A 24,889-nucleotide genomic window follows, 5' to 3' on the forward strand; every position below is an offset into this window, starting at 1 on the left:
TTACCCTATTTTTGCACCAGAGCAATTAACCAGATAATTGTTCTAATGTGAACCTGGCCTTAATCAGTGTGTTTAGGTTCATAGTAGCAATTAACCAAACACTAAATATACATTTGAAAAGAAGCACTTAAAAGTACTACAAGAAGAGCTAAAGAAAAACTCATACGATTTTTTTTCTCATATAGCTATACTTTTTACACAAAGAAGCAAAAAAAAAAAAAAAGCTGCAACTGTCTCCTCAGCCTCTTTTCAATTAACACAGGTATAAATGGAAGGCAGGCAAAGTTTCTGGTTCCTCACTTCTTCACTCAAAGTATTCCAAAGTCCCTATTAAAAGGGCAAAATGCACTGATTGAACATTGGAATTCTATTTCTTGTTCAAAAATGAGGCTATGGCTTTCAGACAAATTGCACGTAATACATAAAGCAAGCTCTATCTGAATCCGAACAATGACATTAAATTTTCACTTTATGAAGCACCAACTTTATTCAGAAATAAATAAATCTGTTAGAAAGGGAGAATCTGAACCAACTGCCTGGATTTCAGCCAGAGTTTCAGCCAAATTTAAAAGAAAATTTATTCATCATACAAAAGCATGATCTATAATTCTCCCAACATGAATGTATTAAATTAATCCTCTGAGCAGGGCCGTGTGTGAGGTGCGGATTGGAAGCAGGGGTGGAGGGGGGCTGTGAAGTGAGGGCACAAGGTGCAAGATGAAGATCCAGGCCCTCCTCACAAGGAGAAAGACTCATAAACCAAACGTCACACATTCGCACAATAATATATGCCACCAACAGAGCCATGCGCTATAGATTCAGCTAGACAGTAACATGATACAGCACTTCATTACAATCACCATTATTATTTCATCTTTTCTTTAAATGGAATTCATATTCATTTTAAGGAAAATTATTAGTAGCAGTGCAACTATAATTGTTAAGTAACAACTTTGATATTTTTCATACTTCAGTAAGTGAGGAGTAATTGTATACTGTCTTAAATTAAATGTTTTATCAGTTGAAGAATGATATACATAAAACCTTTCCATTTTCATGAAGCGTAACGGTTCAAGCTGAAAGAATTCTGTCATTCTTCATGTCTTCAGGAAACACTTCCCTTTCCTAATCTCTGAAAGGACTGTCATACAGAAAATAGCCCAGACACTTGCATGTCATGTCTGCCATTTTTAATTATTACCAATCAAGTTCCAGCAATTTCTCCTATGGTTAAGCATGTGTGTACCTATCTTCTAAAATATTTCTATATGCCACTGTTCATAAAATATTTTAGGCTGAAGCAAAATCCCTTGCACTAAATTAATAACTAATCACAGGAAATATTTATCATCTCAAGTCTTTTACAAGAAAATTGTCAGATTTAATCACCTTTCTCATATTTTCACTATTTACTGGGCTTCATTTATCACACATTTTTAAATTTTGACAACAATGAGTTATTTTAATTGCCACTTTTGGTTTGGTGAATTAAGAACAAGACAGCTCCTGGGAGAAGTGGGAGATGGTATAAATTTGTCCAAGCAGTCAATAAGGTATCATCATTTTCATCAATAAATGAAGATTCTCTTCATTGTTGGCAATTTTAAAACAGATCTGAGACTAGGATGTCCCTAAATCCATGGGCTTATAATGCCGTATTCATCATCATATAAAATGTATCTCATTCTTTCCTATAATTTAAAAGCAAATTATGATTTCATAACATGGAAATATGTTTAAATACTGCAAGCTAAATGCGTACCTCTGTTTACTCATCTTTTTATGGCCTGAAAAACACAAAAGCAGTTGCAGCATTTAGAGTAGCACATCCAGAAATATCCGTAATATGATTCTATGGGAGCTCTTAATTACTACTATTTGTATTTGTAGAAATGTTCACTTATGCACTATTGCTCACTAGGAACCAAAGACAACACAGAAATTAAAAATTACCATTACATGTTAGGACCATAATAAATATTCACATTATTCTATTAGACAAAATAATGTCAACATGGAGAATCAATAAGCCAAAATCACCCACATCAAATTCAGTCCCATCTCATCTCTTGAAGTTAAAAGTCAAAGCAGGCTGAAATATATACATATCATATAGATTTTTCCTTTAAAGTGATTTTACTAGGTTAAATACTCTGGTGTTACATAGTAAGTAGTATTTCCTTAAAAATGATATTAAATAACTATAAGTACTAAAAGAATCAATATCAGAACTGATATTTAATACTACTACCTACCAAACAACTGAAAAAGTTTATTTAAATTTGAATGCACTAAGAACTTCATCTGAGGATAAATGCACAAATAATTTTACCAGAAAAACTTTGCCTGTTGTAGCAAAATATCATCAATTATTTGAAAAAACCCACATACTTAAAAAGGTAGAGATTAATTTTGCCAATTATTTCTTGCCAAAGGTACTGAACCCTTTGATGAAGATAACTTTCTTCTTTTTAATTGAAAGACAACTTATTCAAAGTATTAGAACTAGTAGTCTCCTTTAATCTGCAATGGTTAAGTATTTGCTACAACCTACAAGGAAGTATTCATAGATAGTGACACATTTGTAAAAATAATTGTGCATCATTATAAGTTAAATAAATACCTATTCAAAATTCATTAGTGAAATTCTTTTTCAGACCAACTATGAGTCATGTGTAATACAAAACACAAAAATGGGCAAAATTTTCTACTTTTCCTCAAAATACATCATAAGAAATGAAGAGTATTTACAAATGTGGTTAATTGGAAAAATTACTTTTTACCAAAAATAAGCTGTTTTTTAAAATATCCACAACTCGATATATGCAGTAAAATATTCAAACATGTCACCTTTTAGATATCCCATAGGGAAAAGCAAAGGTACCATTCTAACCATGTTCAGAATGATCAACCATGTCTGATGTCTGAGGTCGGATGACCATTTAATTTATCATTTAAAGTAAAATATTCTGGAACTTAGGAACAGCAGCAGCACAAATACTAAACCCGACAGAATGCCAAAAGAACAGGCATGGGTTGGAACTATCCTGGTCAAATCAGGATATATGGTCACTCTAGGTCCGAAGCAGAATAAGGACATGGAAGACAGTGAGCCCTTCATGGTAGGAGCTTGAACTCTGAAGACCACAAAAATGGGTTCCAGTCCTGGTTCCTCTAGTTGTGAACTATTCAACGTGTCTGGGCCTTAATTCCTTTGTTTGAAAATAGGGATAATTCCTTCCTCAGGGTTGTTGTAGAGATTAAATAAAACAATGTGTATAAACAGAACAGTGTCTGGAACACAGTATAATTAAGTGGTAACTATTATTAGCTATTGCTATTATCCTTGCTCCAGAAAAAAAAAAAAAAATATATATATATATATATATATATATATATATATATATATATATATATATATATACACACACACTATTACCTCACTAGCACTACATGGCCAATCATGGTTTTAGAAAGAAGGTCTAATGGATAGAAGAACAGAAAAGGCATGGTTTCGTATCTTATTTTTTTTGAGACAGGGTCTTCCTCTGTCACCCAGACTGGAGAGCAGTGGCACGATCACAGCTCACTGCAATCTCTGCCTCCCAGTCTCAAGCAATCCTCCCAGTCTCGAGCTATCCTCCCAGCTCAGCCTCCTCAGTAGCTGGGTCAACAGGCACGTGCCATCATGCCCGGCTAATTTTTAAAAATTTTTTTATAAAGACGGGGTTTCACCATGTTGCCCAGGCTGGTCTTGAACTCCTGAGCTCAAGTAATCCACCCTCCTTGGCCTCCCAAAGTGCTGAGATAAGAGGTGAGCCACCATGCCTGGCCTCATGATTTTTTAAAGATAGTTTGGAAGCCCGGAATAATAGTTACTCCAATATCAAACTATCTTTCTAGGGATCGTCTTACACATAATTGTGAATATGTGAATACAAAAAAATAGTGTCAAAAATATGCTTACCTCAAACTAACGTCACTAGTTTAGAAAGACTCCATTCTGTTTCTATAATCCTCTCAGAACTCAGTAAAATATATTTCATTATTCTTTTTGCAAAAATACAAATAATGTCATAGACAATACACAAAACTACTCAGTGGATTACAGAAATAAGCTAAAATTCAGTTTTACTAAAGCTTCACCTAACCAGGCACATTATTAGGCACCAATAAGTATGCAGACAGATTGCTCTGCATTCTATAGAGGCAGGGCGGTGCTGCTACAAATACCACCCCCAAGCAGCTTCAACAGTCAGCATTATTTTTGCCACCTCTTTATTTCCAAGTTTTCAGGCTTTTATGATAGAAAATTGCTCAAACTTCACACTCAATACTCCAAGGTGAAAAGTATTTCTCTCCTCCACACCACTTAACTTTAAAAGAAAACAAAATATTCTCAAACTCAAATTCAACTCTGCCTGCTGGATTTAATGGATAGGTTTGTTCCCCTTGGGCAATCTTTAAACCTCAGTCTCTAGGAGAATTAAGTAATATTAGGGGATTGAAATGAAATAAAATTCTAAGTCCACTGTGACATGACATTCACAGGAAGATGGTAGATTATCTATCCAGACCTTGAACACTTATAAATACAATATATAGCATATGTTCACAAAACAATTCTTGGAAATAAAACACAATGGGCACTCAGCAAATATTTTATATCACCAACACCTGCTCAAATCCTCTCTGAACTTTATTTCTAAATATCACCGTTTTTTATTGAATCAACGGAAATTTGAAAGAAGAAACAGAATAAACATCCAGAGAAGATCAGGGGAGTTAGAAAAATCTTTATATAAAGCCACATTGAGTTTTACATGAGCCAAGGTGCTGTCAGTCTCACTGAAAGGGGTGGTGGAGTAATCTGTCACTCTACAACTTTCACCTCAATATACCTAAAAAAACAAAAGAGGGCTTTTTCTACACAAAAATAAAAAAAGAGACAGAGAGAATAGTATTAAGATTTTTTCTTAATATTGAAAACAAAGGAATCATGAACCAAACACTAAACATTGCCAATGAATTCATTTTAAAATAAGCAAATTCAAATTATAGGTGTGGAGTTTGAGGGACTTTAATAAACTAGTCCAACCCTCCTTATAATTCAGGAAACTCCTTTACAGCACTCTGTTTGAACACTACCAAAGAGTGCATTCTCTACTTTGGAAGGCAGACGATGAAAATCAAGGTTTTAACTTATTTTAAGCTGCATTCTGTCTCCGTCTATAACTTCCACCTGTTGACTAACATTCCAGTGCCTGAAATAGTAAATAACTAATTTAGGTAGACTAATGAACTATTATTTTTTAATATATTTTACCAAACTCAATTTAAAAAGAACCATATGATTTAAATATGAAATATCTAAAATTCTCTGCATCTCAATTTTAAGGAAGGATAATTCAGTTTGGTGGGAAGAGTGGATAAACGGAAATGGGGCCAAAGAGAACAGTCCATTCATCATCCTGGAAAGAATGTTGACATGAGAAAATGTGGGCCTAGTATTCTTGGGTCCACAACTTTTCCAAAAGCCTGAATTCAGAATATTTATGTGAACTATACCAATTTTTAAAGTGCTGGCAACTAATTCAAAATTTTTAAATACTGTATATGCCAAACAAAACAGCTTTGTGGACTAGACTCAGCTGTGGCCCAGAAGTTTGCAACTTCAAATGGTCTTATTTAAAAGTTACTTTTAAAGAGAAATATCTGGCTGGGGGCAGTGGTTCACACCTGTAACCCCAGCACTTTGGGGTGCCAAGGTAGGCAGATAACTTGAGGTCAGGAGTTCTAGACCAGCCTGGCCAACATGGTGAAACCCCGTCTCTACTAAAAACACAAAAATTAGCCCCACATGGTGGGGCTGTAAACCCAGCTACTTGGGAGGCTGAGGCAGGAGAATCACTTGAGCCCGGGAGGCAGAGGTTGCAGTGGTCTGAGACTGTGCCACTGCACTCCAGCCTGGGCAACAGAGCATGACTCCGTCTTTAAAAAAAAAAAAAAAAAAAAAAGAGAAATATCTATAGGTACTATTTTAACCTTAGCACATATAAAATAAAATAGCAATATTTTGTAGACCTTATTTTTTTACTTGAAAGAAACTGGATAACAGTCTAAGATTTAAAATTCTCCAAATTTTAGAGTGTGCACTGATGCAATAGCTTCCCTTACGTAAATACAAGATTCACACAGCAAATCATGGCAATATAATTGATATTAACAACAACCCTGGCCTTTGTTATGCTTTGTGACTTTAGCTACTGGATGTTAGATAATCTTAGCTATCTTGTATTATTTTTCTATATTGTTCTCCTAATTCATGAGCATGCATGGTCAACTGTCAAAGAAAGGCTCATATATTTGATAATCCCCATTATCAAATATATGATTTGATATATCGTAAGATTAAATAAACTAAGTTCATTTTCAGGACCAATGTTAAAAATTGAAATGGAGAGATTACCTTTGATAGTTTAAAAACTGAAAACAGCTTTTGTAAAGATCTATTAAAATCAGTTAGATTTTATTTAATTCTTATTAACAAAAAAAGAATAAAAGAACCATTATAAGTATATTGCTATAACAATGCTCAGACCAGTTTTTTACACATCAGCTGTTACACCCAAAACATGCTGCTTTTGGACTCCGCGTCAAACATATAAAAATGTTGTAGACCAAATTGGATGTGAAATAATAAAGACTGATATAAATACAAAAAAATTTCAATAAGCTTAGAATCAGGGAGTGGATGAGACGTAATAACCAGATGTTTAATTTAAATCACTGATAGAAATAGTCAGTGTCCTCTTTTCATAAAACACTTGGATGTTATTTGTATTCAAAAGCAATGGTAAATGTCAAATGACTACTAGACCATCCTTCTGAATACAAGAAAATATCACGCTGTTTAACTCTCTAAACACAAAAAGTGCTTTTGGAAAAACAAAGATAAAGAGCAGCATGTCTTAGTCACAGAGATCAATTCAAGGACCAGAAAATGTTAACAGACACCATAAAGTATAACAGTAAAGTCTTTCAATTACTACATATTTTAAAATTTTGAACTTAAAAAGTTCACAGATAAGAATTATTAAAACCTACGATAAATGTTATATATAAAGGACTGTGACAAGTACTGAAATTTATCTTAATGTGAGAAATCCTTTATTAAAACTAGCAACATTCAGGATAAATCTTTGTAATAGGTATTGTATATAAATTAATATCTAAAAGTTCCATTATACTTTCAATATGAGAGAAAATAATGAGCTTAGTTAAAAAATTAAGAATTTTATATATAAATGTCAATCGTATGTGAATCCCAGCTATGACACGGAAAATTGACTGATTAGCCATTCACTTTTTCTTGTTTAGAGTTTTTACTGCAATGATGATGGAAAAATACATCCACTGAAAAGCCAAAGAAAGTCAAAGAAATGGTCTAAATTTAATAGAAATAGTATGACCTTCCCCTGAACAAAAGACGTTGAAGAGATTAAATGAGAACACGTGTAAAGTGCCTATCAATTACCTGAGTAATAAAGGTTACTTTCGTCCCCTCGATCCTTACAAGGCTCACTATTATCATTAAGTCTTATGTCACCTAAAGAGAGTGACCTTTGAGAACAGCAGGAACTCAGTGCCCCACAGTCTGAGACACAGTAGCAAGTATTTAGTAGGGGGCTAATAAATGCTTTCTGATTTACTGGAGGATAATAATAATGAACGAATGTAAAACAGAATTAATTGATAGGCTAAACGCATTAGTGCATTCCAGTGCCCTCTATATGGAAGGTTACTAACCCATCTCAGCTAAGTGCTGAAATTATAATTAAGTCTGATGGGAAGTTCTAGATTTATACCAATATAATTACAAATATTACTTAGCTTAGTAATATAGCATGGCAAGAACAATGAGATGAGTAATTTAGATGATACTGCAAAGTGGGTTTTAATGTTTGAAACTTCTATTACAGTATACAGGATAAGTGCAAGTAGTGTAATTAAAACCTAAAAGAGCTTGATCTTTAAAACTCTACTGCTCAACCTCATTAAAATGCATGTTTTCTTAATTAATCCAAACTTTTCCATTAAAAACATAAAAATACACTTTCATTTCTTGCAAATAAATCTCTACAATACATATATTTAGGATCAAACACCTAATAACCATTAGTTACGTAGGAAAAAAATGACTGAAATAGCACAAGGTTTGAGTACATGAAGCCTAACAAAGGGAAGGAAAGGCAAAGTGAGAGCTCTCGACATTTTCATTTGTAAATTACCCAGCTACAACAAAATAAGCATTTAAAGAACTAGAAGATTAGAAATCCACTCTCCCAACTGTATTTAAATGATACAAACCTAAGCAAAATATTTACTTAGAGAACTCATATAACCATGTATAGACCGTATCTTATTTATCAATTATAGTATCTCCCATTAAATGACTCTTCTACACATGTCCTGTATACAGAAAATTGTTGTGGAATATAATCACCTTATTGCAGAAACAGTTTTTTTTTTTTTTTTTTTTTTTTGAGACAGAGTTTTGCTCTTGTCGCCCAGGCTGGAGTACAATGGTGTGATCTTGGCTCACTGCAACCTCTGCCTCCCAGGTTCAAGTGATTCTCCTTCCTCAGCCTCCAGAGTAGCTGGGATTACAGGCATGTGCCACCATGCCCAGCTAATTTTTGTATTGTTAGTAAAGATGGGGTTTCACCATGTTAGCCAGGATGGTCTCAATCTCTTGACCTTGTGATCCGTCCGCCTCAGCCTCCCAAAGTGCTAGGCTTACAGGCGTGAGCCACCACGCCTGGCCCAGTTTTCTACTTTTAATTCAATGCATTACCAAGAAATTTACGGTAATATATTAAACTAATGTTAGCTATTTAAAACCACAAGATAGTATTTATGTACTTCATTATTTGTTATGAATAGCTTTTTAAAGATTACTTTAAATTGTCTATATAGGATGTTGAGTATAGAGAAGAATTTTACTTTGTAAACTTTGTTTTCAGGAAAGTTAATTTATTTGAATTTTCTTTTTCTTAAATGTTTTAATTTCAGTAACTTTAGGGGCACAAGTAGTTTTGGTTACATGGATGAATTCTATAGTGGTGAGGTATAGGATTTTGGTGCGCCCATCACCCGAATAGTGCACATTGTACCCCACAGGCAGTTTTTATCCCTCGCCCCCTCCGAGCCTCCTCACTTGGAGTTCCCACATCCATTATACCACTCTATATGCCTTTGCACACCAGTAGTTCAACGCCCACTCATAAGTGAGACACATGGTATTTGGTTTTGATTCCTGAGTTACTTCACTTAGAATAATGACCTCCAGTTCCATTTTCTTCAGATATTGATATATTTCATATGGTGAATATTATTCAAAAACAAGAGAGAATTTTTATAAATGGTGATCACATACCCATTCTAGAGGAGTACATTTTTCAAGAAAAATTTTACTAAGAAAGAGTGAAGTCAAGGCTATCACATAAAGAGTAATTCAGGGTAATTTAAGAAAATGTCACTAGAATTTACCAAAATGGGGGAAAATGGAGTCTACATGGTTTTATTTTAAGGTATAAAAGGAAATTTAAAAAGGGGAGGCCAGGCACGGTGGCTTATGGCTCATGCCTATAATCCCAGCACTTTGGGAGATCGAGGCGGCGGGGCGGGGGATCACTTAAGGCCAGTAGTTTGACACCAGCCTGGCCAACAGAAACGCCATCTCTACTAAAAATACAAAACTTAGTCGGATGTGGTGGTACACACTTGTTTTTTCGTTTTTTTGTTTTTTTGAGACGAGGTCTTGCTCTGTCACCCAGGCTGGAGTGTAGTGGTGTGATCTCGGCTCACTGCAAACTCTGCCTCCCGGGTTCAAGCCATTCTCCTGCCTCAGCCTCCCAAGTAGCTGGGACTACAGGCACCTGCCACAAGGCCTGGCTAATTTTTTTGTATTTTTAGTACAGATGGGGTTTCACCATGTTAGCCAGGATGGTCTGGATCTCCTGACCTCGTGATCCGCCCGCCTCGGCCTCCCAAAGTGCTGGGATTACAAGTGTGAGCCACCGTGCCCAGCCAGTGGTGCACACTTGTTATCCCAGTTACTAGGGTGGCTAAGGCAAGAGAATCCCTTGAACCCAGGAGGTGGAGGTTCCACTGACTGCACTCCAGCCCGGGTGCCAAAGCAAGACTCGGTCTCAAAAAAAAAAAAAAAAAAAGAGGGGAAATATCTTAAATTTAAAGCATTATCTGACACAAATTATTTCTCCTATTTTTAAAAGAATATTTAAATCTAAACAGGTTCTAATTTTAGCTGAAATAGTGCTTTCTATTTTGAAAGGAAAATATTTTTGGAAACTTATCTTTTAAAACAAAATTCTTGGAAACTTACTGGGCAAGAATCCTCTCATGCTCATATTTACAAATCTACCTAATCAGTAGTGCTAGTGCTACTCTGTTGTTTTCATTATAATAGTCTACTTTTAAGGGTTTTCCTGTATTTTTTTCTTCCTTCCTGCAATATTTCAAAGAAAAATGGGTTAATCATTATTCGTAAGAAAAAACTTCTGATTCTATACTGTATATTAAGCTATTCATCACGTGACTTCCATTTCTAAAACAAATTACATATATACATATACTGAGAAAAAAATGTCATCCTTAGGTGCTGATATGGTTTGGATTTGTGTTCCCAGGCAAATCTCATGTCAAATTGTAATCCCAATGTTGGAGGAAGGGCCTCTTTGGAGGTGACCGGATCATGGGGGCAGATTTACCCCTTGCTGTTCTCCTGATAATGAGTTTGCACAAGAACTGGATGTCTAAAAATGTGTAGTACCTCCCACTTCACTCTTTTCCTTCCTTCTCTAGCCATGTAAGATGTACCTGCTTTTTGCCATGCTTGTCAGTTTCCTGAGGCTTCTCCAGCCATACTTCCTGTACAGCCTGCAGAACTGTGAATTAAACCTCTTATCTTTATAAATTACCCAGTCTAAGGTAGTTCTTTATGGTAATGCTAGAATGGGCTAATATAGGCGCAGTGGTGTATGCCTGTAGTCCTAGCTACTTGGGAGGCTGAGGCGGAAGTATTGCTTGAGCCCAGGAATTGTACCTAGGAAACACTGTGAGACTCCATCTCTGAAAAAAAAAATGTCACCTTTAAGAAAGGGTTTAAATGTTAATGTTTCAGATGGTTTCTCCAAATCATTAAAATCAACCACAAATGTTGCAAAAATGTTAAAGTGACAAATAATATATCATTACAAACTTACAAGCATGGCAAAAAGCAGGTATGTCTTACATGGATAACAAAGAAAAAATTCAACAGTCTACTATTGTTACAATTGTTGAGGCAAATATTTGTATTAAAGCACCTAAAAACTTTAGTGCACTTATAAGCAATAGATGCATTAAAAGTATAGATCTAGATGGTTTTCAAAACTTAAACATGACAATTTGAAAAGGCACAACTGTATTCAATTTTAGTTATAGACATGCCTTTTTATAATAATTAGTATTTCCTAAATGTTTTCCTCTAGAAAAGTATTTTTAACATGTTACAATGGTTACCTGTCATTTATGATCCAGTTCAGACAGAGATTGAGAGAGCTAAGATTTTTGCACCTCTTGACAATTTCCATCACGGTTTCATTATCCAGTTCAGTGATATGACGTAGGTCCAAGCTGGAAAGGTTTCTTAGCTAATGAGATAAATAAAATGAAAGATGAAAAAGGTAAATGCTACATTCACTCTCAAAACTTACAAATGTAGTTTATTACAAGGTAGAGTATCACTGTAAAATATTTAAAATAGATAGGCTCGAATCTTTTAATTAAAGATATTGTATATGTAATATTTCATACACTAAATTAAGCATGAGTGTAGTATAGAAATCTATGGTGAATATCTGAATGGCAACAAACATTAAAAGAAAGTAGATTTGGCCAGGCGCGGTGGCTCACATCTGTAATCCCAGCACTTTGGGAAGCTGAGGCGGGTGGATCACGAGGTAAGGAGATCAAGACCATCTTGGCCAACATGGTGAAACCCCATCTCTACTAAAATACAAAAAATTAGCTGGGCGTAGTGGTGCATCCCTGTAATCCCAGCTACTTGGGAGGCTGAGGCAGGGCAATTCTTGAACCCGGGAGGCAGAGGTTGCAGTGAGCCCAGATCGCATCACTGCACTCCAGCCTGGCAACAGAGCGAGACTGCGTATCAAAAAAAGAAAAAAAAAAAAAAAGTAGATTTTACTTAAGTATCCTAAAAATCAAGTTAGCAATCTACTGTCTAATAGGTAGGCAAGGTATTGAATATATTACATTAAGTACCTACAATTTGATAAGATTATTCTAACATTGTTCAATTTCAGATATTACCTTCATAATTATAATGCCATTTCTGTATAGATTTTTTTATTTTTTTAAAGATGAAATATGACTAAATGGTTAATTCAGAGATAGCTTGGTGATACATTATCAATGTACTCCAAACTGTACTATTATGGGTATGTGTTTCATCATAAAATTATATAAAATGTGGCTTAAGAAGCAAAAATTTCTCCACGTTCCACCTTCTCCATGTTTTCATTTTCTATTTCTTTAAGTTTCTTGTCTTCCCCTGATGTTTAGCCTCTAAAGCAAATTAATGATAATATTTACATAAAGGTGGTAGGATCTTAATTATCCTCTTCAAATAAGCTACCTTTTCAAATATTAAGCTATTTTTGCTTAATAATATGCAAAACTTAATCTGGAGGCATATGATAGACCAAATAACACAAATACCCCTCCCATCAAAGATACCTATGCTCTAATATGTTACCTTATAAGGCAAAGGGGATTTTGCAGATGTGATTAAAGGTATGGATCTCGAGATGGGGAGATTATCCCAGGTTATCTGAGTAGTCCCAGTGTAATCACTGGAGACCCTTATAAGCACAGGCTTACTCAGAGAAAGCCAGAGAGATGTAATGGAAGATAACAGGAGATGTTTCAATCATGAAAGGGATTCAAGCTACCTTTACTAGCTTCAAATATTGAGGAAGGGGCCAGGAGTCAAGGAACATGGGCAGCTTTAGAGTTGGAAACAGCCCTCAGCTGCCAGCCGGGAAGAAATAAGGACCTCAGACTTACAACCTTAAGGAATTTAATTCTGCCAAAAATCCTGTAGGAGTGAGCAAGAAAACAGATGCTCCCTTCAGAAACACAATCCAGCTGACACCTTGAATTTAGCCTGGTGAGACCTGTGTCAGACAGGCTTCTAACTTACAGAATAGTGAAATAATAAAATGGTACTGTTTTAAGTTGCTAAGCATGTGAGAATTTAAGTCAGTTCAGCTTAAACTCCAAGATAAGACTAGACACTTGAATCTCCAATGAAAATGTTCTATATTTCTGCTGTCTGATATAGTAATGACGAATCACTTGTACCTACTGAGCACCTAAAATGTGACCAGTGTGACAGGGGACCTGAACTTTTAATTTTATTTAATTTTAATTAATTTGTATTTAATTTTTATATCTGCATGTGGCTAACAGCTACAGTGTTGGACAGGACAGCTCAAAAGAATGGTCATTGGGAGGGTAGGAGGTAAATTGCCAGGCAGTACTCACACTCTTTCCACCTCAGCTCCCAATGGGAGAAGCTATACAGAGAGAGTTCATAGAGTCACTACTCAATGCTCTCTGAAGCATGCTGCCCAACTATGGAGATAAATAGAGATAGCTGCGACAGATAAAACACAAAAAGGTCCACAACAGCAGGTAAATTCTTTCTAATTGAGACAGCAAGTGTATGTACCAGCTTCTTCTAAGGGCTAGGTTGTAGGCATTAGTAAAGGCAGAGCTTCAGGAAAAGCTCTCTGCAATTGGCTTATCAGGTAAGATGTTCAAGGAAGTCACGTCCAGTCTAGTATGGGACTCAGCAAAATGATGCTCCAGAACAGAGGCAGGTCAAGCAAAGAAATGGGTTCTTACAAAGTTCCTATTCAATAACCACAGGTTAAGGGTTTTAGCAACATCAGAACATAACTGGTACTTGGCAACCAAAGCACACAGGAACGGACTCATTCCTGTTAAAACAGACCTAAGGCTGTCTCAGCAGCTTCAGGCAACTGACCAGTCAGAACCTTGGTCAACTCCCTCAGTTTCCCCTTCCTCAAGGTTCACCTTACTGAAATAATTATAATCAATACTAAGCCCAGGGCTCAAAGGTGAGCTGTTTGGGCTCTAAAGTTCTGCTGCAAACATAGACCCTGTTTCCTATATCTTACCTCTCATTGTAGCTTTTTTTTTAAGTATCTAAAGGTACATAAAAAAGACAAATAAAATACAAAATAAATAGCAAATAAGTTTCTATAACTTTTCTGACCTCACTAGAATTCACCTAAGGGAACAAAGGGCTGATATGAATGCTCTTTGCTGTGCTTTCTTCCTTTCCAATATGTGATCTGCATGTGGGGGGCACAGAAATTGAAATCACCCACAGTCATGGCTGGGCTTGGAGCAAAATGGAAGGCCAACATCTTTTATGAACAGGAAACACCAGAAGGATAGATGGCTATGTACATTTATCAACTCACTAGTTCTGTGGGTCAGGAGACCAGACATGGCTTAGCTGTGTCCTCTGCCTAGGGTTTCGCAAGGCAATCAAGATCTCAACTGGGGCTGTATTTCTTTGTAGAGCTGAAGTTCTCTTACAAGCTCATGTAGTTGCTGGAAGAATTCATAGGATGGGATGGGATGGGATGGGATGGCAATAAAATGAAAGAGACAATGGTAATGAAAAAAAGCACAAGTCTCAGGCTCAGTGTTTTTTTGTTGTTATTTTTCATGAGAGGAAGGAAAATAATAGTCTGAAAGCAGCTATGCAGAGCAAAGAGGATCTTTGCCCCCACCTCCTGACCCTGAGAGAAACACAGTGAGAAAATAAACAGGTATGGTAGGCAAAATTCTAAGATGATCCCAATGGCCTATGCTCTATCATAATCCCTGCCCCCTTGAGTGTGGACAGGACCCACGATTAGGATGGAAATTCTCCTTATACAGCAAAGAGATTTTGCAGCTATAATTATGGTTCCTGATTAGTTGACACTGAATGAATCAAAAGGGAAAGTATCCTAGTTGGGCCTGACATAATCAGTTAAGCCCTTACAAAGGATCTAGAGGTCTGAGAAATTATCCTGCTTGGTCCTGAAGAACTAAGCAACTGTGCTGTGAAAAAGACTATGAGAGGCTTCTGGGGATTGGCCACTGGCTAAGGGCCAGCAAGAAAATAAGGATGTTAGTTCTACAATCACGAGCAACTGAATTCTTCAAGCCACTACATGAGCTTGTAAGAAGACTTGAGCTTTAGAAAGAAATACAGCCCCAGTTGAGATCTTGATTGCCTTGTGAAACCCTAGGCAGAGGACACAGCTAAGCTATGTCTGTCTGGTCTTCTGACCCACAGAACTAGTGAGATGATAAATGTACATTGTTTTAAGCTGTTAAACTTGTAGTAATTTGTTGTGTATCAGTAGAAAACAAATGCAGGAGGGCTGCGGGGACATTGTATTGCTGAAGAAAAGCCAGGCTTCACTCAAGACAAGGGGAATATCCTTGCCCACTTTAAATGCTAAGCTCTCTGTCCCTCTTCAGATACTTATGCTCACAAAAGCACAGAGTGAGAGGCTTAGTCCATTCAGTCTTCTCCTCTAGGCTTGTCTTCAGCTTCCAAGAAAATACTTCCTAGAAAACAGTCAGTTATGATGTGGCCACTCTTGTCAGAAGAAAGCGAAATAGAGAGAGACAGAGAGTCTGAGACAGAGAGAGACAGAGATATCTAGAAAGTGGGGAGGTCTTCCTAAATTTCTTAAACCAACCCTTACTCATGGGAAGATGGGTTTAATGGAAACACTTTATGAAAATACTTGCACAGCTTCCGGCTTTTACTCAATTCATACTTGTCAATAGTCACATGCTTCCATATATATCTTAACACAGGTTAACTGCCTTTTTATGTTCCCTAAAGTTTCATTTTTCACAAGATTTTGCATTAGGGCTAGATAGGTGGACAAAATGGTTTCACTGGTCAAGTTTTCTTGTTTTTGATTGAGCAAAGATGAATTTGTATGTGTCAAGGATCTGAGTCACTCTTAAATTTGATAATCCTCATATTACTGTCCCCCACACTTCTATTTTCTACCTAAAAATCACCATTTTTTTAAACCACATTGTCTTTACAGCTAGCTTTCTTTATAGGGCATTTTTGATCCCCACACCCAAAAAGTATTTATCACTGTTGGAAATATACTGTTCTGTAACATGTAAAAAGAACCAGACAGCCCTTGAGAACTGCAGACGCTGGGCAGCTTTCTGGGCTCATGGGCTGACAGCAGCCCCATGTTGGTATCACAGGAAAATAAGAAATAAACTACATTAAATGGACCCATAGGGCTGCCTGTAAATACTTTGACATATGACTCTTAAACCTATAAACATTAAGGATTAATTTTGCTACTTGTAGCTGTATGCATATGTGAACTACTGAATAGAACCATGCAAAATATACATACAGCATGACTTTATTTTCCCAGTTTATCCTTTACCATAGTTTCTAGGAAGATTCAAAGTCACAAAAATTTTATCCAGCTACATAAATATCTCCTACACATGCATATTTGGGGTTCTAGCACAGCTTCTGACACAGAGTTTCTATGTGAATTCTTACCTATCTCTTGCCTTCCTTCATTGTAATGTTATCTCTCCATCACAACAGTTTAAATGTACTTAATGCCACTAAACTGTACATTTTACATGGTTAAAATAGCACATTCTATGTTACGTACATTTTACCACAATAAAAATATCACATATCAACAAGAAGATGGTGAGAGCATATAATAAAAATTGTGTAGAGAAGAAAATATAAAGCTGCTTGTGCCAGTTCAGTCCTTCATCATAGGAAAGATAACTGAGTGTCAACAAGGCTGGGATAACTTATCAAATTGCAGATACTTGATAGAGAGATGTTGGCAAATCTGAGCTATTTTATAGACTTGTGAAAATCCAAAAATATCTAAAATTTGAGTTCTATTTGACTCTTGAACTTTCAGAAAGCTTGCATCCAGGCCTACTCCTCACAATAAGGTAGACTAGATGACGGGTGACACTGGGCTACTTGTGACTCTTACTGCCTGTATGTACTGTCCATAAATAAAACATTTCTCACTCTTCCAGTGGAGCACAAATGTATACATGAAGAAACAGGTTTACTTGAGCTCTTATGCTCCAGGCTTCTACAGCGACCTTAAAGAGTATTTTACTCTTCTTTTTTCATGAGCTGACAGTCACTACATTCACATGGCCTTCCCTATAACCACTTTGGCCAACTCAACTTGAAATATGACAGTATCCAAAGGCAGTTCCAAGAGACGAATCCCCAGTAACCAGCATCATTACAAGACACAAAACTAGCACTTCTAAGAGATGTGGCATTTTTATTCAAAACTGCACAAACAGTTCTGTCAAATTCATCACATTCCTTCCTTCACTATGGGAATTTCATAATGGTGCCCCCAGTGTTTCATAAAAAGCTACCTAAAATAATCCTTCATAGTCTCAAACAGATAATTACATTTAGGAAACTGACATTTTAATTAAACTTACTTTCCTTATAATTCACTGGTAGTTGTGAGTTATACAAATCACAGAGGATTTGAATAAGCAAAGCCTTACAATCAAGATCTAAATGTTTCACTCCAATTTTTAAATATTTAGTAAGGTATTTTAACAGAAACCCAAGTCAGAATGTAGAATGTAGGTAATCATCTTTCAGTTTAATAATGCTTTTATTAGAAAAAAACGTGACATCTAATTAATTCATGTTAAAGACTAAAATTAGTCAATGATTGGTATGGCCATGTATGTACTTAAATATAAAATGAGACACTAAAATGTTACCTAGGAAACATAAGCTTGGTGGATTATCGAAAGACCTCAAATGGGTCAGGAGTTCGAGACCAGCCTGACCAACGTGGTGAAACCCTGTCTCTACTAAAAATACAAAAATTAGCCAGGCATGGTCGGGCGTACCTGTAATCCCAGCTACTCAGGAGGCAGAGGCAGGTGAATCGCTTGAACCCAGGAGGCAGAGGTTGCAGTGAGCCGAGATCGCACCACTGCACTCCAGCCTGGGTGACAGAGCGAGATGAAAGCAAGAAAAGAAAGAAAGAAAAGAAAAGATCAGACCAGACCTCAAATGGCTTCCAAATTTTCTTAAGACCCTACAAAAGTTAAAAATGAAACAAAACCCTCAATTGTAAAGACTGACTGAAGTGGATGAATTAACAAAAGAGGACTCACAGTACCTTAGCAAAGGCAGCATGGATGTTCTATCACTTCAGGACTCTGAGGATAATTTAAGTGACACAAGTTGGAAGTGTTAATTTTTAAAAATAATGAAAACTTCTATATAGTTAAATATGTTCAAATGTCAATTAGTACCTAAATTAGTTCTTGCCAGTACTGCACATATTGACTTTATTGGACCAGGTTTCTAAGTAATTGTAACGTTTAGGGAGCAAAGTTAAGGGTTAAGACAGGCTGCCTTGCTGATGAAGGGGTTGCTGGGCATAGATTAGCACGACACACTAATCCGCCAAACAGCTGTCAGGCTGTAAAGATGGAGACCAAGGGAGATCCTAAAGGCAGAGGAAGAGAGAAGGGTCAGAGAAAGGCAGTTATAAGAAAACTGGGAAGAGCTTCCTATTAAAGACAGGGAGAGTGACTCAAGGAGAAAGGGAAAGGGGTGGTAGCAATAGATCTTGAAGTATAAAAGTAGAAAAAAAGTAAAGAAACTAAGACTGCTGGGAATGAAAAGAAAAGGGGCAGGGAGAATTTCTGTTCCCAAGCCTAGAAAGACTTCCATCCTTGAGAAGGTCTGATATCTACACTTAGAGAAGGACTTGCTTGGACAAGGGAGGGAACAAGGGGTATGACTAACTAGGCTGGAATCTCAGCTAGGGTATTAAAATGTAATAAAAATCTAAATAAGCCACATTCATTTCGGACATCAGGCAAATCCTTCCCAGCATCTGAGGGTAGAACTGAAAGGCTCTAAATAGCCTTAAAGCTTCACAGAGACAATAGCAATTGCTAGTACTATGAAAATAGGACTTACAGGGTCTTGGAATTTAATAGCAGCTATGATCTTAATTCTCAGGCACCTTCTCTATGTATTCTCTTTCACCCACTGCCTTCTTAATCACACTGGGCTTTTGTCTCTTTGCATTATTTTCAAATCCAAGGTGTGGTTTTGCCATTCTTCTACTAGATTTGACATTATTCTCCATTTTATTCATTCTGTTTTGCTTTCTAGGACATTTTACGGCCCACTTCTCCTCAGAGCTGTCCCTTCTAACTCCTTTTTGCCACATCACTAGCCAGATTAATCTTCTTGAAACAACTTTGATCAAATCTCCCACTTTCTCCAAAGCCTTTAGGGAACAAAAATATTTCTGCTGCAAAAAGGAATCCCAGAGCTTCCCTATCAAGGCCCTTCATTGTCCATCCCTACCATTCCCTGAAATCTGTTAAGCCAACTGGGATCTCTTTCCCCAGATTTTGAGAAGTTGTTCTCACTATGCTCGGTGAACTGTGCTTATTATTTTAAAACTGCTCTCACTTCACTTATGTTACTCTGATAACCTAGAAGTATCTATTCTCCTCTCCCTTCCTCTTATTCCACTACCCGGTTCAAATCTCATCTTCTCCACAAAGTCTTTATGATTAATATAGAGAGGAAAAAAAAAGTCTTGGAAATATACTTGCCTTAATGCAAATTATTAACTAGGCAGTTCCCAACATATCTATGTTCTTTAAATGGGGAATCATTAATTGGCAACAGCCGCCAAGGAACCAGGTAACAATCTTTCCTTCCTGCTACAACTACTTAGGAATGCCCTCTTTGACTTCTCCGTCTCTTCACCCTCCCTTCCCTGATCGCTTCCTTCTCCCCTTCTAGCCTTTCCTAGACTGTGCTGCTCAGGATCAATCTCTCATCACAAACATTTGAAATCTAATCTTAATGCTTAAGCTGGGCCTAATCTGAGTCTCTGAGGTAGCAGTTGTGGTGACTCTTGATTCATTCATTCACATTCATTTAAATGTTTCCTGAGCACCTGGCTCTAACCTTGGCTGCAAGTTACGATAACCAGGGAACATAAAAAAGAAGACTGACGGCCAGGCCCCATACTTCGAGATTTTGATTTAATTGTCTTGGAACAGGGCGAGCCTTCAGTATTTCTGAAAAAGATACCCAGTTGATCTCAACCTGGACTGGTAACCACTGCTCTGGTGCAGCACAATTGATTTTTAAAAATCCAGTTACTGAAAGTACAAAAATAATTTGTAAAGCTTAGTCTCTTTACTCACTTAAAAAATGCAGAAAGTATTATTCACGTAGTCAATAACTATTGATTAAGCAGCTATTGTGTACCAGGAACTTCTCCAGCTGATAAAAATACAGCAGAGAACAAAAAAGCAAAAATCTCAGTCCATAGAATGGTTATATTCCTAGTTAGGGGGTTGGAGGGGGCAATAAATAAAATAAATAAACAAATATGTTAAAAGGTGTTAAGTACTATAGAGAAAAATAAAGCAAGACAAGCTGGATGGAAAAGAGAGGGAGGGAAGATGGGTGTAATTTTAAACAGGCAGTCAAGGATGATCTTACTGAAAAGATGATATTTGTGCAAAGATTTAAAGGAAGTGAAGGAGCAAACAAAGCCAGGCTGATATCTGGTGCAAGAGTTGGGACAATGCAAAGGCCCTGAGATGGAAACTGTCCCAGCACTTTGGAAGATGAGTAAGGTGCTGCAGCAGAGTGAATGGAATGAAGACTAGCAGGAGACATGGTCAAAGAGGAGAGCTAAGAAGGAGAGATCACACAGGGTCTTGTGGGTCCTGTAAGGATTTTAGCCTTTGCTCTGAGAAATTTGGGGAACCTCTGGAGGATTTTGAACAGGAGTGTACCATGTTCTAATTTAGTTTTGAAATGATCACCCAAGCTTCTGTGTTGAATTCAGAACATAGATCCAAGGGTGGAAGCAGACAGAAGCTATATTGAATTAATCCAGTCAAGAGTTATCAGTGACTTGGACCACTGTGACAGCAGTTGGAGGTGGTATGAAGTGATTTTGGCTATACAGTATTTGAAAGTAGAATCAACAGAATTTTTTGACAAATATCTTATGGGGCATGAGAGAAAAAGAGGAGTCAAGGACCATTCCAAGAGTTTTGGTTTGAGCAATCAGAAAATATTGTTGCAACTAACAAAGACAATTTGGGGGCAGGCAGAAAAGATAGTTTTGTTTTGAATATGCTATGCTTGAGATGCCTAGATAACCAAGTAGAGATGTCAAATAAATTTAGGAGCCAGCAGCACATAAATGACATTTACGCCTCTACATTTAATATATAATTGTATTAATTATATATAAATGTGTTAAATTCATTAAGTTAGCTAGGTACAAAGAGTAGTCTTACAATTTATAGTGAATAAATTTTGAATTAATTGATTGAATTAATGTGCAGGCATACATCTCACAGTAATAAAATAGAACACAAAGAGCCTAGCCCAATTCTTTAAAAAAAAAAAAAAAAAAAAAAAAAAACGCTTATAGCAATAGTGTCCCCCAGGCCATCTGAGGCAGTTACAAGGCAGAATTCATTTCCTTAGTCTATAACAGCATAATTCAGCCTTCCCAGCCCCAGTGCATGTCCTCTGTAAAGCTACCTGGGATGCCAGCATTCAGAGCAGGAGACTCTGCCCTCTGTACACCCAATGATGTTGTTCACTCTTTCACCATGTTGTTAACCAAGCTGCTTTATAATCTGGTCTAATTTAAGCATATGTTCCTTCCACTAGAGTCAAAAGGAAGCTACTGCAGGTCAGGACCATGTCTTACTCACTTTTGTGTCACCAGTGCTTAACACAGTACTAGGTGCATTAAACACATTTATTAAATGCTTAGAACTGAATGAGTAAATTTGAAATCAGGATCAAAACTTTAGATATGACTTTATTTATTTAAGTTTCCAGAAGTCAGTTCTCCATTCTCTTAACTCCATCAAATGCAGGATCTGCAGCTCTGCGGCTACATGCTTTTAAAGTTCTTCTATTTGAACATAAAGTAATATGTAAACATTAAATAATAAAAAACTACTTTCTCATAGCATACAATTAGAGGTCATTTCAGAACAAGAAGCATAATGAGTTCTCTATTTACATATTTGTTCTTAAAATTCAAAACTTTTTTTTAAGAGCCTCTGTAAGTTATCAGTTTGAAGTATGTGGCAGGAATTTTGAGTAGTTCACCAAAATTTTAATCACTGTCTGCTGCTGCAGAAATGTGAATTTGTTAATTGGATTTCTGCTTCTCAATATACCAATTCAGAATGGATGCTCTGCTCCTCCTCTTTCACTCTGGCAGTCACACAGTCTCTAATTGAGTTTTTTTTCTAGGACTTTTCTTTCCACCAAATCTCTTTCTTTCCTCCACATAAGATTTCTAGAGCTCATAACAAACTACAAACAGCACTTAAAGTTAGCAGCGCTAAGCAGCCTTTTCACTTTTTTACCCAGCAAGAGCTAAGAATGAAAATTTCCCTTCAATTAAAAAATAAAATAGTCACACTGTTTCACTTAAAGAAGAAAACAAATCAAAGCTTAAGTAAATTAAGGGTAAATTAAGTCAAATGTGAATGCAAGCAAGAAAAGACTGCTTCAACTAATTGGACTGGTTGTGTACTTCATTTCCTCATATCAAGTTCAGAGATCTACAAAAAAAAGAGACAGTTCACAAAATTTCGAACCAATTTCAGTCACTTGCACTCATGGATCACACTTCAAAGGGTGAAAAGTTTTGGAAATATATTCCAAATGAAAGTTTTACAATCTTATTTTTTAAAGTAGTGAAATAACTAAAATGCCATTAGCCCAAGACGAAAGCTTACCATATCCAAGCCAAGTGACCTGTACACTGGCCTCTTGATCTTATACTGTCTATTAAAGCAATACAGTCAAATCATTTCACTCATTATTTCTAAATGTGTTAAGCTGAAAAACAAAGGAATGACAGTAATGATTTTTAACTTAATGAATGTTATGTCATATATTTTTATTTTCTGGCATTCCAAAAATGTTACAGAAATGTTGTATTTACACTCTCAAAGGAAATATCTTTTTTTTCCTGGTTTACAGTATGCAACTGGGACTCACCTTCACATGGAAAATCTCATGGCCTTACATTCTCATTTATTGGTCTCAACCCCAAGTTAATAAAAAATGCCTAAACGTTAATTTCAGAAATCAGTTTTTCTATTCCATGATCACATACTGTTTCAAAGAGTGGATGAGAAACTTTCGTCTTTTGAGCCAAAAAGCTGTAGTGCACAGGATGATAACCATCAGCTGAGCCACCTGCAATCTTTGGGTCTTCTACACTATCACAAAAGGATTCTCTAATATGTGGAGAAACACCATGAGGCCCCCGTCAACAGGTCCCTATGGCTTCTCTCTGTAGAAGAGGTTTACTGCATAGACCTAGAACACTCTAAGTCACCTAGGAAGAAACTAAATAACCTAGGCATTCAGCAGCAGCTTTCTCTCCTTCTAATTTTAAGTCGTTTTTATGATAAAAAAAAAATTCCAAAATGTATACATAATTCTCCCCCAACCCATGCTCCAAAGTCTGCAAAGAAAGCCACAAGTCTAATATTAATAATCTAAAAATAAATCAATTGGGTCATCCATACTAGTGAAACAGGAGTTACAGACTCTGGTCCTAAAATAAATAACTATGCAGATTTGAAAAAAATAGCATTTCTTCCACAATCTTCAGCACTGTACTTGATTTCATTTTTCATGGTTATTACCAAAGTGCTCCCAGTCACCTGTCATGGATAGTGAAAGAATGAACACTTTCCAGGTGAGAAAAATCTTAGAAGAGTCAAACTTTTTAAGGGCAAGTAAGGATTCATATTTGAAATCCAGGTCAAGAACTCCCCAAACACTGAATCAGATCACATTTGTTTTACTTAGTTTTACATTGTTCTATAAACAGTTCCAAGAGGCAACAGCATTTGGTCCACCAAGTATTTCAATTTGAAATTAGTAAGTTTTACTTCCTGACTTCCGTAATTATACTCAATGTTATAAGCTGGAAGTGAATGAGCTAAAATTCTAGGTTAATGACTATGCTACAGGGAGTATATCAGTTATCAGTAAGAAGTGGTAATCAGAAAGATCTCTCTAAAGTTTTCCTTGATATTAAATAATATGGAATATGAAATTATTAAAGATGATAAAAGTATTTTTGAAATGAGGTGCAAAAATTTATAACTTTGATTTATATATTAAAGCACTACTTTCTGAAACAAAGAAATGTCCATCTGTAAAACTGCTCTCTCAACCAATTTTAACCACCTATGAATTCAAAAGCTTCAGCCAATTGAAATAAAATTAAAAATAACAATATCTAGTATACATCTAAGGTAGGACTTTAAATATCAACTTATCATTTACCTTAATATTGCATACTTTGGGTCACTTATACCTTCTCACACCAATACAAAAACATGACGAAGATTTTTTTAAAACAAATAAACAAGTACAGACAGGATAACATGAATTATCTTTTAATTGTCAATCAAAACTATCCAAGATACAGCTTCAAATAACTAGTAACCAATAACTCAAATAACTAGTTCACAACAGTTAACTTCTTTAGTCAAATATTTTTCTTTACATTTGCTTCTATAGATTGACATAGATTACAGCACTGAGAAAACATTTCAACTCTGTTGTTGCTAGAAGCATGTGTGAAAA

The 24,889-nt window shown here is 36.2% G+C and overlaps 1 protein-coding gene across 3 annotated transcripts in view; it reads right to left on the reverse strand.

Annotated features, from left to right (window-relative positions):
- FBXL17 (F-box and leucine rich repeat protein 17) overlaps positions 1–24,889 on the reverse strand; it is a 525,329-nt gene that overhangs the window by 316,300 nt on the left and 184,140 nt on the right. For all 3 annotated transcript variants that reach the window (XM_019028327.4, XM_063706701.1, XM_055388717.2), the window contains exon 6: positions 11,587–11,717. In XM_019028327.4, the coding sequence (XP_018883872.2) occupies positions 11,587–11,717 (131 nt within the window). The remainder of the gene's footprint in view (positions 1–11,586; positions 11,718–24,889) is intronic.

Source organism: Gorilla gorilla, chromosome 4 (genome assembly GCF_029281585.2).
Source record: "Gorilla gorilla gorilla isolate KB3781 chromosome 4, NHGRI_mGorGor1-v2.1_pri, whole genome shotgun sequence".
In the NCBI taxonomy this organism is placed as follows: Eukaryota; Metazoa; Chordata; class Mammalia; order Primates; family Hominidae; genus Gorilla; species Gorilla gorilla.